Source organism: Hippocampus guttulatus, chromosome 11 (genome assembly GCF_054856545.1).
Source record: "Hippocampus guttulatus isolate MCC_2025c chromosome 11, RoL_Hgut_1.0, whole genome shotgun sequence".
Classification (NCBI taxonomy): Eukaryota; Metazoa; Chordata; class Actinopteri; order Syngnathiformes; family Syngnathidae; genus Hippocampus; species Hippocampus guttulatus.
In genome coordinates this window covers 5,152,458-5,165,477 of record NC_141271.1, presented here as the reverse complement: position 1 = coordinate 5,165,477, position 13,020 = coordinate 5,152,458, and the positions used below count along the sequence as shown (strand labels likewise).

The window sequence follows — 13,020 nt, the reverse complement described above, 5'->3', positions numbered from 1 at the left end:
ATTTGAAGAAAAGCTTGTACAGTGCATTTTGGTTCAGAAATTGCTTTTTATGTGTAAATCGGTGCTATTATTACTGACGTGTCATAAGAATAAACATAGACAATGTCTTAGTCAGAGATGGGCACAACTTTGCCGGTCCCTCCTCTGTTGTCTGTCCTCGACCTGGGCACCCTTCCGTCATCATCCCGTCGCCTCCGTCCTTACATCTCACAAGTCCGCCACCCCGCGCCACCCTCCCACCTCCACCCTGTACCCCCGCACCCCCAAAAAAAGCATGACGCTTCGGGAGAGGGGCTAACGGCACAGGTATCATAATTCATAAAGATTATTTAAAGCTTATTCACAAAATAATTTCCTGCAGTAAAACTCCTCTACAACGAATACTACATGGGTGAAAATACCCCCTAGTGTGAAAAAATGTTCATGCATGAAAGCCATTCACACTTTTCTGCTCCCCTTACAACGAAAAGTCCCCCTGTTCCATAATACGAAATCTTTTTCTGTGCTCTTGCCTCGCAACGAGATTCACTACAACGAAAGCAAGCCTTCCGCAAAAGTCTAATCCAACCTCAGCATGCCACGGCAACCTCTACTGCTTCGTTTGGAAACGGCAACCACCACACTGGTTTACGCATGCACAGTAGTACAGGAAGTATTTCTTTCAGACGCAGCACGAACGTTGCATTGCTAAAATGGTGACAAAACGGACCTTTGCATACCAAGGAGTTAAGAAAAGAAAAGCTTTAACGCTTGAAGACAGGATAAAGGTTATAAAAATGAAAGACGGAGGAAGCAAAATAAAAGACATTATGCAAGAAATTGATGTAAGTGAAAGGAATGATGATCATAAATTTCAAAATTGATTTCCCTTTTTTTTTCTACACTGGCTATATGAAGTGTCAAATAAGTGTATGCTCATACTTATGCACTATTGGAATAAAAATAAAAAGTACACATATACGTTTTTTTTTGTGTGTGTTTGTGTTTACGTTTGGGATAAAATTTGCTACATTGAAAAGTCCCCTGTTGTGAAAATTGTCTTGCTGCAAACATGATTTCGTTGAAGGGGAGTTTCATTGTATTAAGATAAGATAAGATAAGATAATATATCCTTTATTTGTCCCACACTGGGGAAATTTACAGCCTCCAGCAGCAAGAATGTAGGCAGTTACCTATCTACATATTACCTTATAGGCATGCACTTCTGGATGAACAGTTTGACAAACCGCTTGCCACGACACATATGTGCACTCGTTCCCCACATAGCTATATGTCAACAGTGAGCAGAGCTGAATTTCAATTAAAAATCCAGTACACGCAACACCATAAGATTTCATTCTGCTCCCAGTGCAAGTATTTGAATTCAATACACACTTTTCCATGCCCACTCAAATCTCAATTAGAATCATCACTATATTAAGATCTACAGTAAAAAAGTGTCGAACAAGCGAGCAAACATTTTATTGTAAAACAGTGTGGACCACCTTAAACACCAAAACTATCAATTGTGAACAGCATGAACAACTTAACATGCAAAAAAATACATTATTTTTAATATTATTTTCTTTATGTTCGGCCCCCTGCTGCTTTTCCTCCTCAAACTGCCCCTTGTCGGTAGGGCAAACCAATAGGGACATTGAGGAGGACCAGGGCAGTCGTCTGACCAGAGGATATCCCTGGTTGTTGAAAATAAACTTCTCCACAGCCACAGCAACGGCGCTATGGAGTGGGGTTTTCTATTTCATAAATAAGTCCACACACGCCCCCGTGTTCCGTCGGCACCTTCCCAACACAGTAAATGCGGTTGTGTCACCAGTGGCGCGTTTCAAGCGTTCCAGGGCGCGGACACACACACACACACACACACACACACACACACACACACACACACACACGCAAATGCACGCACATGCGAGACTAATAAAGGTTTTCTTATATACAGTGCTGTTCAAAATAATAGCAGTGCAATGTGACTAACAAGAATATCCCTGGTTTTTAGTATATTTCTTATTGTAACAGACAAGTTACCAGGAGGTGCAGTCGATTCTCTGAAAACAAACAAGACCCAGCATTCATAATAGGCACGCTCCGAAGGCTGTGCAATTGGGCAAATAGTTCAAAGGGGTGTGTTCAAAAAAATAGCAATGTGGCAACCAATCTGAGTTCATCAATTTTGGGGAAGAAAAAAAAACAAAAACAGGTGTGAATCAGGTTAGTTAGTTAGTTAGTTAGTTAGTTCCGCCCGCTCCTATTTGGAACATTGGGCGACGAGCCTCCTCCATTTGTTCCGGTCACTGGCGACCCTTCTTGCTCCATGCCAGCTGACACCCATCTCACTGAGGTCTTCTTTGGCAGTCTGTCTCCACGTCTTCTTTGGCCTACCTCTCTTCCTCTTTCCACCCTCTGGCATCCAGTCCATGGCCACACTTGCCGGTCTCTCTCTTGGCAGCCGGAGTACGTGGCCGATCCTTTTCCTTCTCCTTTCAGAGACAATGTCTGACAGTTCAGCCACTCCTGCCCTCTTCATCAACTCCTCGTTGGTGATGTGGTCTCTCCATGAGATCCTCAGGATGGATCTCAGGCAACGCCGATGAAAGACATCTAACTTGTTGGTAATGTTGGCTGTCTTCATCCATGTCTCACAGGCGTAAATCGCTGTTGGGATAACCACTGACATATAGAGGCGTAGCTTGGTGGTCGTAGTGATGGCTTTCGATGACCAGATGTTGCGGAGGCGTTGGAACACTCCCGCAGCTTTACCAAGTCTACTGTTGACGTCTTTCTCCACACCACCTGTATTTGAGATGTTACTCCCAAGATATGTGAAGCTGTCAATGTACTCTATGTCATTTTGGTGTAGAGTGAGTGGTTGAAGGTGTTGGTGCTGTCCGACGGCCATGGCCTTGGTCTTTTCCTGGCTAATTCGTAAACCGACCGTAACTCCGTGCTCATGCAGATTGTTGGTCAACTCCTGGAGTGCGGGCTGGGTGTGACTTAACAGAGCCAAATCATCTGCAAATTCCAGGTCAGCTAGTCTGCTCCCTCCCCACTTGATACCAACTTTTTCCCCTGTGATGGACTTCCTCATCACAAAGTCAATTATGATGATGAAGAGTAGGGGTGACAGAATGCAACCCTGTCTTACACCAGTGACAATGTCAAAATCATCAGTTGTGCCACTGTTGGTTTTGACACAACAGGTTGAGTTGTGGTACAATGACCTGAAGATGTTGATGTACTTGAGGGGTACACCATACAGCTGGACGATCTGCCACAGTGACTCCCGGTGGATGCTGTCGAAGGCTTTCTTGAAATCGATATAGTTGATCATGAGTGGTGTCTGAAGTTCTTGGCACTGCTCTATGATGTTTCGAAGGGTAAAGATCTGTTCGGCGCAAGACCTTCCCTTCCTGAAACCGGCTTGCTCTTCCCTCAAGATGTTATCCACTTCATCTTTAAGGCGATGTAGCAGGACACTGCAGAATACCTTGCTGGGGATTGACAGCAGTGTAATGCCCCGCCAGTTATTGCAGTCTGCGAGGTTTCCCTTCTTAGGAAGCGTGACAATGACCCCACGTCTCCAGTCGGCAGGAACCTCTTCAGCATGCCAAATCAGGTTGAACAGGTGGGTAAGGCTCTCCACAACAGCGTCTTGGCCGTGTTTCAACATCTCGGCAGCGACCTCATCGAGTCCCGGTGCCTTGTTGTTCTTAAGGCCCTTGATTGCTTTGGCAACCTCAGTCTCGGATATCTCTTTCGATGTAATATTTAGAGCTGGAGCTGGTGTCTCTTGATCGAAATTGAAGAGCACGGGAGGCATTGGTTGGTTGAGAACCTCCCTGAAGTGTTCCAGCCATCTTGCTTCTTGCTCCTCGTCGCTTAGAAGTGTCCTGCCATCCTTGCTCCTGATTGGCACGCTAGAGCTGCTCCTGGAGTTGGTTAGCTCCCGCACGATCTTGTATAGGGTCGTCGTGTTGTTGTTCTCGGCTGCTTCCTGTGAATCAGGTGGCGCCTATTTAAGGATGATGAAGCCAGCACAGGTTGAACATGCATTTGAGGAAAATGGGTCGTTTAAGACACTGCTCCGAAGAACGGCGTTCTTTGATTAAAAAGTTGATTGGAGAGGGAAGAACCGATAAAGAGGTGCAAAAAATTGTTGGCTGTTCAGCTAAAATGATCTCCAATGCTTTAAAATGGGTAGTAAAACCAGAGACACGTGGAAGAAAATGGAAGACGACTATGAAAATGGACCGGAGAATAACCAGAATGGCAAAAGGTGATCAAACATAGTCTGCAGTTACCTGAAAGTGCTGTGACAGTTAGAAGACGTCTGTGTGAAGCAAATTTATTTTCAAGAATCCCACGCAAAGTCCCTATGCTACAAAAAAGGCATGTGCAGAAGAGGTTACAATTCGCCAAAGAACACAGCAACTGGCCTAAAGAAAAATGGAGGAACATTTTGTGGACTGATGAAAGTAAAATTGTCCTTTTTGGGTCCAGGGGCCACAGACCATGAGTGAGACGACCCCCAAACTCTGAATTCAAACCTCAGTACACATTGAAGACAGTGAAGCATGGTGGTGCAAGTATCATGGTCTGGGCATGTTTCTCCTACTCTGGTGTTGGGCCCATTTATCGCATACCAGGGATCATGGATCAGGTTGTGTATGTCAAGATACTTGAAGAGGTTATGTTGCCTTATTCTGAAGAGGACGTGCCCTTGAAATGGGTGTTTCAACAAGACAATGACCCCAAACACACCAGTCGACGAGCAAAGTCTTGGTTCCAAACCAATAAAATTAATGTTATGGAGTGGCCAGCCCAATCCCCAGATCTCAATCCAATCGAGAACTTGTGGGGTGATATCAAAAATGCGGTTTGTGAAGCAAAAGTGTAATGCCACTTTTTGGAAAGACAAAATAGTCCCCTCCGTGAGCCGTCACCTTACCATGGTGAAGGGGTTTGTGTGTCCCAATGATCCTAGGAGCTAAGTTGTCGAGGACTTGATGCCCCTGGCAGGGTCACCCATCTCAAACAGGTTCTAGGTCAGGGACCAGACAAAGCACGGCTCAAAGACCCCTAATGACGACTAAAATAAATGGAACTCAGTTTCCCTTGCCTGGATGCGGGTAACCGGGGCCCCCCTCTGGAGCCAGGCCTGGAGGTGGGGCTCGTTGGCGAGTGCCTGGTGGCCGGGCCTTCACCCATGGGGCCCGGCCGGGCTCAGCCCGAAGAGGAAACGTGGGTCCCCCTTCTCATGGGCTCACCACCCATGGGAGGGGGCAAAGGGGTCAGGTGCAATGCGAGCTGGGCGGCAGCCAAAGGCGGGGACCCTGGCGGTCCGATCCTTGGCTGCAGAAGCTAGTCGGATTTGCCTCCACACACAGCCTGGGTTCTGGGGTACCAGTTCTCTCGAGAGGGGTTGGACTCTTCCACTCTGGAGTTGCTCACGGTGAGAGGCGCAGAGCAGGTGTGGGCATATTCATTGCCCCCCGGCTCAGTGCCTGTACATTGGGGTTCACACCGGTAGACGAGAGGGTTGCCTCCCTCTGACTTCGGGTGGAGGGACGGGTCCTGACCGTTGTTTGTGCATATGCACCAAACAGCAGCTCAGCGTACCCACCTTTTTTGGAGTCCTTGTTGTACTGGGGGACTTCAATGCTCACGTGGGCAATGACAGTGAGACCTGGAAGGGCCTGATTGGGAGGAACGGCCCCCCCGATCAGAACTCGAGTGGTGTTTTGTGATTGGACTTCTGTGCTCGTCACAGATTGTCCATAACAAACACCTTGTTCAAACATAAGGGTGTCCATATGTGCACTTGGCACCAGGACACCCTAGGCCGCAGTTCGATGATTGACTTTGTGGTTGTATCATCAGATTTGCGGCCGCATGTTTTGGACACTCAGGTGAAGAGAGGGGCAGAGCTGTCAACTGATCACCACCCTCCGATGGTGGGGGAAGATGCCAGTCCGTCCGGGCAGACCCAAACGTATTGTGAGGGTTTGTTGGGAGCGTCTGGCGGAATCCCCTGTCAGAAAGCGTTTCAACTCCCACCTCCGGCAGCGCTTTTCCCATGTCCCGGGGGGAAGCGGGGGACATCCGCGCCTCTATTGTTGAGGCGGCCAATCTGAGTTGTGGCCATAAGGTGGTTGGTGCCTGTCGTGGCGGCAACCCTCGTACTCGCTGGTGGACACCAGCAGTAAGGGATGCCGTCAAGCTGAAGAAGGAGTCCTATCAGGCCTTTATGGCCTGTGGGACACCAGAGGCAGCTGACGGGTATCGACTGGCCAAGCGGAATGCAGCTTTGGTGGTGACAAGGCAAAAACTCAGGCGTGGGAGGAGATCGGTGAGGCCATGGAAGCCGACTTCCGGACGGCTTCGAGGAAATTCTGGTCCACCATCTCACGTCTCAGGAGGGGGAAGCAGTGCACCACTAACACTGTGTACAGTGGGGTTGTGACGCTGCTGACTTCGACTCGGGACGTTGTGAACCGGTGGGCAGAGTACTTCGAAGACCTCCTCAACTCCACCAACACGCCTTCCTTGGAGGAAGCAGAGTCTGAGGACCCTGAGGTGGGCTCTCCTATCTCTGTGGCTGAAGTCACCGATGTGGTTAAAAAGCTCCTCGGTGGCAAGGCCCCAGGGGTGGATGAGATCCGCCCGGAATTCCTCAAGGCTCTGGATCCTGTGGGGCTGTCCCGGTTGACACGCCTCTGCAGAATCGCGTGGTCATCGGGGAGAGTGCCTCTGGATTGGCAGACCGGGGTGGTGGTCCCTCTTTTTAAAAAGGGGGACCGGAGGGTGTGTTCCAACTACCGAGGGATCACACTCCTCAGCCTCCCTGGTAAGGTCTATTCAGGGGTGCTGGAGAGGAGGGTCCGTCAGGAAGTCGAGCCTCAGATTGAGGAGGAGCAGTGTGGTTTTTGTCCCGGCCGTGGAATTGTGGACCAGCTCTACACCCTTAGCAGGGTCCTCGAGGGTACGTGGGAACTCGCCCAACCAGTCTTCATGTGTTTTGTGGACTTGGAGAAGGCGTTTGACCGTGTCTCTCAAGGAGTTCTGTGGGGGGTGCTTCGGGAGTATGGGGTACCGAGCTCCCTGATACGGGCTGTTCGGTCCCTATACTGCCGATGTCAGAGTTTGGTTCGCATTGCCGGCAATAAGTCGGAATCGTTTCCAGTGAGGGTTGGACTCCACCAAGGTTGCCCTTTGTCGCCGATTCTGTTCATCACCTTTGCGGACAGAATTTCTCGGCGCAGCCGAAGCCTTGAGGGGGTCCGTTTTGGTGGCCTCAATATTGCATCTCTGCTTTTTGCAGATGATGTGGTACTGTTGGCTCCTTCAAGCAGGGCTCTCCAACTCTCACTCGTTTCGCAGCTGAGTGTGAAGCAATTGGAATGAAGATCAGCACCTCCAAATCTGAAACCATGGTCCTCAGTCGGAAAAGGGTGGAGTGCCCTCTCCGGATCGGGGAGGAGATCTTGCCCCAAGTGGAGGAGTTTAAGTATCTTGGGGTCTTGGTCACGAGTGAGGGCAGGAGGGAGCGAGAGATCAACAGGCGGATCGGTGCAGCATCTGCTGTGATGCAGACGTTGTAGCGGTCTGTCGTGGTAAATAAGGAGCTGAGCCAAAGGGCGAAGCTCTCAATTTACCGGTTGATCTACGTCCCAACCCTCATCTATGGTTACGAGCTATGGGCCGTGACCGAAAGAACGAGATCCCGGATACAAGCGGCCGAAATGAGTTTTCTCCGCAGGGTGTCTGGGCTCTCACATAGAGATAAGGTGAGAAGCTCGGTCATCCGGGAGGGGCTCAGAGTAGAGCCGCTTCTCCACATCGAGAGGAGCCAGATGAGGTGGCTCGGGCATCTAATTAGGATGCCTCCTGGACGCCTCCCTGGTGAGGTGTTCCGGGCATGTCCCACTGGTTCCGGGCATGTCCCACTGGCAGGAGGACTCCCGGGGACGACCCAGGACACGCTGGACAGACCATGTCACCCAGCTGGCCTGGGAATGCCTCGGGATCCGCCAGGAAGAGCTCGAAGAAGTGGCTGGGGAGAGGGAAGTGTGGGCTTCCCTCCTAAAGCTGCTGCCCCCGCGACCCGACCCCGGATATGCGGTGGAAAATGGATGGATGGATGGATACAAAATAGTTTTGAGCTTTTACAGTCACGAGATTCCGGATACAAGCGGCCGAAATGAGTTATCTCCGCAGGGTGTCTGGGCTCACCCATAGAGATAAGGTGAGAAGCTCAGTACAGCTTTTCTGCTTGGCTCTCAATGAAGGCGGACGCTTTTTGCTCTGCTCCTGTCCCCCCCCTCCTTGCTCGCCACTCACTCTATGTGCTGTCCTTGTGCTGTCTTTTCCTAGCCTCCACCGTATTTTTCATCCTAAAAAACAAACCATGGTGCTGGTTAGCTGGTCTCTTGATGCAATTGACAAAATTTTCTCGACGAGAATAGCAGGCAGTGGGGAACCTAATTGCCCCTTGGGACATTTGCTGCCGGGTACACCCTAGATCCATGGAGGAAGCGGAGAATGGTGTGCCTGTCAATACTGTCCGTTGAGGAAGAGGAAGACATTATCGGCCTTCTGATAGCAGGTATGCTGCAGTTTGGTGTTAGCAGTTTCCTGTTCTATCACAAAATCCAACCGACGGGAGCAGCTTTATTGGAAGTGAAGAAGCTGCCGGTCATTCTCGATGGTCTAGCGCGAATGTCCAACACTCAGACTCAAGCGGTGACTGAGCTCAACCGCAATTGCGGTTCTGGAGCGTCTTCGTACGATCGACAACAACATGGAGAAGTTGGAATTCTCGCTTCGAAAAGGAATTGAGGATTTGGCTGATCGGCGCCAGTGAAGGGATACAGCCACGGACTCAAGGCCACCTGAAATTGTTGGCGGCCGTCCCTCCAAAACAAACAACCGCGTCGCGGTCGCCCCTCCCCCCTCCCCGTCCCCCTTCCCATTCATCCGCCCCCTCATTACATTTTATGTCTTGTGACTTGTTGTAACTGTCATATGCTTATTTATGTGCTAGGGTCTTTTTTTTTTATCCTGGACTTAAATTATCCTCAGAAGAGGATAGTTCGAGCGTGGTATTTTTTTCCCTCTCCCTACCTAGTGGTTTCCTAGTGGTTTGCAATTTGCCCAATTGCACAGCCTTCGGAGCGTGCCTATTATGAAAGCTGGGTCTTGTTTGTTTTCTGAGAATCTACTGCACCTACCAGTAACTTGTCTGGCATGTAACAATAAAAAATAATCCAAAAAACCAGGGATATTCTTGTTAGTCACATTGCACTGCTATTATTTTGAACAGCACTGTATATGGTATCCCAGTAGCTTTACATGAACATTTGGCCTGGTGTCGGCGTTGTAGTACATCGTATGTAGTACATCACACGCATGTGCAGGAATAAGCAAATGCAGCCGAATGAAAGGAAAAAAAAAAATAGAAAGGGAAAAAAACATGCAGCCCCCCCCCCCCCCACACACACACACACGCGCACACATACAGTATATGGTGTGGGACTTGATTGAGAGGGATACAACACAGTCGGCTTTCTTAAATGACTGGATTGAATTGTTTACAACTGTTAAAGTGCCAACCAAGATAGCATCTAAATCAGGGTGCCCAAACTTTTTTGACCGAAGATCTACTTTTCGATCAACCAACCTCCCGGGATCGACCCGTTACCACGCTCGCGCGCATATGCACGCACACACACACGTACACACACATGCCATGATGAGCACTTTTGCAGCCTGTTAACGCTCGTAACTCACGCGTACCGTTTTAAAATGCTTCTCTCGGCCCTCCAGATTCCCATTCTTTGCCCGTCCCCTCGGTGAATTGTACAAAACAAACTCTGAATAAGAATAATGATAACGATAACAGATATAGTGCAACAACTCTGAGCACAAGCAGCAACTGAAGACTGCTGAGCGCTAACAACTTGCGGTGACGCGGTCACACGCCACTGTAGGTTAAAGATGACCTGCTTTATTTTATTTTCTTTTTTAAATACTTTTTGTAAAAGTGAGACTGATAGAATGATCAGGGTGCAGTGTGCATTAACACAAAAAATATATTACTAACAAGCACAGAGACACAAATGTTTGTGGTTGTTTTTTTTTCATCTACTCCCCTCGGATCGATTTGGGACCAGTTCCTGATCTACTGGTCGATCACGATCGACGTCCTGGGCACCCCTGATCTAACTGCTCACACAACCACTGTTGGTCACCAGATGGAGGATGAGCGTACCTCTTCTTGTCCGCTTGAAGCAAAGTGAAGTTACTCCCTCCCGCATCCAAACACGCTGAACATACACAAGACATCCAAACACGCTGAACATACACAAGACAAGCGGCGCGTCACGATATTTCACATTTAGTCTGAAGTAGTGTATTGGTGGATAACACACACAAAACAGGCAGGGCATGTTTCTGTCAGTCGTTCATGAAATGGGCTTTCGTAGGTACTTGACCTATTTCGGGACGATTACAGGGATGGTTGAAAACCCGTTTGAGTCCTTGCTTAGTCCATTCTTTTTAAGAAACGTCTCGTCCTACGTCCCCAAAATGGGTGTACGTACGGGACTGACGAACAGACCGTTCCATGCCAGGGATGGGATACCCATCTCTGCTTTGAGTTGCTACCAAAACTGCTTTCATTTGGATATTGTTGAAAGTAATCAGCTATCCTGAGAATAGCAGGCAACCAGTTCAGGGTGTACCTCACCTACTGCCTCAAGTCAACTGGGATAGGCTCCATTAGTTTTTTTTTCTTTCAAAGTAACAAAGTTCTTCACATATTTTAGCTGTCGAATTGTATTTATTTATTTATTTATTTTAACAAAAAAAGGCAATTGTGTGTTTCTAATAGGACGGCAAGAAAGAACACGTGGAAGGTTATAAATGGGCAGATTTGGTTTTCACGAGACCACCACAATATTGCTGATGCTGGAATATGCATTTTGTATTGTGACAAACATTACTGAACACTGCACCACCGATATCGCTAAGAATGAATGGAAAATTACCTTGGTTACATGAGGTCCCCGCATAGGCCGACTGGGAGCAGTCACACGTGTAGCCGTTGCTTTTCTCGATGCACCGCCCCCTGTTGTGGCATAGGCTGCTGGAGCCACTGCAGTACCCGGGGCACCCGGCGCTCACCCCCGGCGTAACTTTGGCCCGTTCTTCCAGGTCCAAGCTCCGACCATTCATCATCAGGCTCCTCATGCAGCCCAAGAAGCCCCGCTGCAGCGAGGTCGTTCCGCCTGCAACAATAGAGAGTTCACCACATGTCATGATGAATTAACTGGTCTATTTACTTAAATTTATGGTTGCTGTTGATTCACAATTAACTGCAAGAGAATGGATCAATTTTTGAAATGCTACATCATTATCTCTCTCATCTTGGACTTGCGCTCCTCACTTTGACAAATAAAAAAACTACAGTTTTGCCTAAACTACAGTAAAAAGACCCAACAGAATCTCATATGAGTAGCTCGTGTAGGGATGCCCATCAAGTAGATCACGTATATCATGCAGTTACACATGGTACACCAATATATATTGCAGATACAAAGAACATTTTAAATACATAGGTATCTTGAATGCTGAAAAAGTGTGGGAACCCCTAGAGCGGGGGTCGGCAACCTGTGGCTCCGGAGCCGCATACGGCTCTTTAGTGCTGCCCTAGTGGCTCCCTGGAGCTTTTTCAAAAATGTTTGAAAATGGAAAAAGATGGGAGAGGGAAATATATTTTAATATGGTTTCTGTCGGAGGACAAACATGACACAAACATTCTTAACGTTTTCTAATGCTGTAAAAATGTGTAGAATAAATATTACATTTCAACCATCCTGTCAACGAAGATTTGTGTCACAGCCTGCGACACACGTCTATTAGCAGGGTGGGGTCCCAGACAGGTGGCTATTTAAAAAAAAAAAAAAAAAAACGGCATTTCATGTACAATTCACCAAGGGTACTGGCAGAGAATGGGAATCTGGAGGGCAGAGAGGAGCAGTTTTAAATGTTACACGTGAGCAACGATAGTTAACACGCTGCAAAAGTACGTCCAGTGCCTCGGCATGCGTGTGTTAGTGTGTGCGTATGCGCGCGTGCGGTAACAGGTCGATCTTGGGAGGCGGGTTGATCGAAAAGTAGATCTTCGGTCAAAAAAGTTTGGGCACTCCTGCACTACAGGATGCACTGCAGGGGAAAAAAAATCATGAAGGCTCATTGTGTATTTGTAGCCAACTTAGTCATTTTGATTGTAGGCTAACATCCAGCATGTGTTTCCTTCATTATAAGGTTTTTAATTTTTTGCGGCTCCAGAGATATATTTGTTTTTCTTTTTTTTGGTCCAATATGGCTCTTTCAACATTTTGGGTTGCCGACCCCTGCCCTAGAGCAGAGGTGGCCAACCCGCGGTTCGCGAGCCATATGCGGCTCTTTGGCTGGTTCAATGCGGCTCCCGGGCTTTCACACAATAAGCGTCGAAAACGCCTCGGCAGTGGTGATGCCATTCAAACAATGCGCTAAATACACAGAACGTACTACGTCAGCCTGTCATCAATCCCGTTACTTGATTGACATAGAGGGGAACCATTGAGATGACTGCATCACCGCTCGTGCGCAGACAATGGTGCTAAAAGCGCTAAGCCAGTCAGCGAATTACCTGATTTTAAGGCACGGGTACCTAATACGTCGATCAGAATTGACCGGGAGCCAGCGAACTGGTCCCAAGTCGACCGCAAGGGGTGGGAGGAGGCAATGGGTGGGGGAAAAAAAAAGTTGTTTGTTTGTATCTTTAGCTTTCGTTCATTTTCGGCCTGTTCCGATTGTTGCTCATCGTAGTGTGCGTACATATGTGCTCGAGTGCACTGGTGGGCACCCGCATGGGTGCGTGCGTGCGAGCGCATCTGTGTGTGTATGCTTGCACGTCCACGATCGGATCGTTTGTGGGAAGTTGGTCGCTTCAAAAGTCGATCTTTGGCCAAAAAA

General features: G+C 48.4%; 1 protein-coding gene across 3 annotated transcripts in view; it reads right to left on the bottom strand.

Annotated features, from left to right (window-relative positions):
* The window catches only part of LOC147197849 (contactin-associated protein-like 5), a 200,970-nt gene that overhangs the window by 29,832 nt on the left and 158,118 nt on the right, over positions 1 to 13,020 (bottom strand). For all 3 annotated transcript variants that reach the window (XM_086123341.1, XM_086123342.1, XM_086123343.1), the window contains one exon: positions 11,049 to 11,288. In XM_086123341.1, the coding sequence (XP_085979467.1) occupies positions 11,049 to 11,288 (240 nt within the window). The remainder of the gene's footprint in view (positions 1 to 11,048; positions 11,289 to 13,020) is intronic.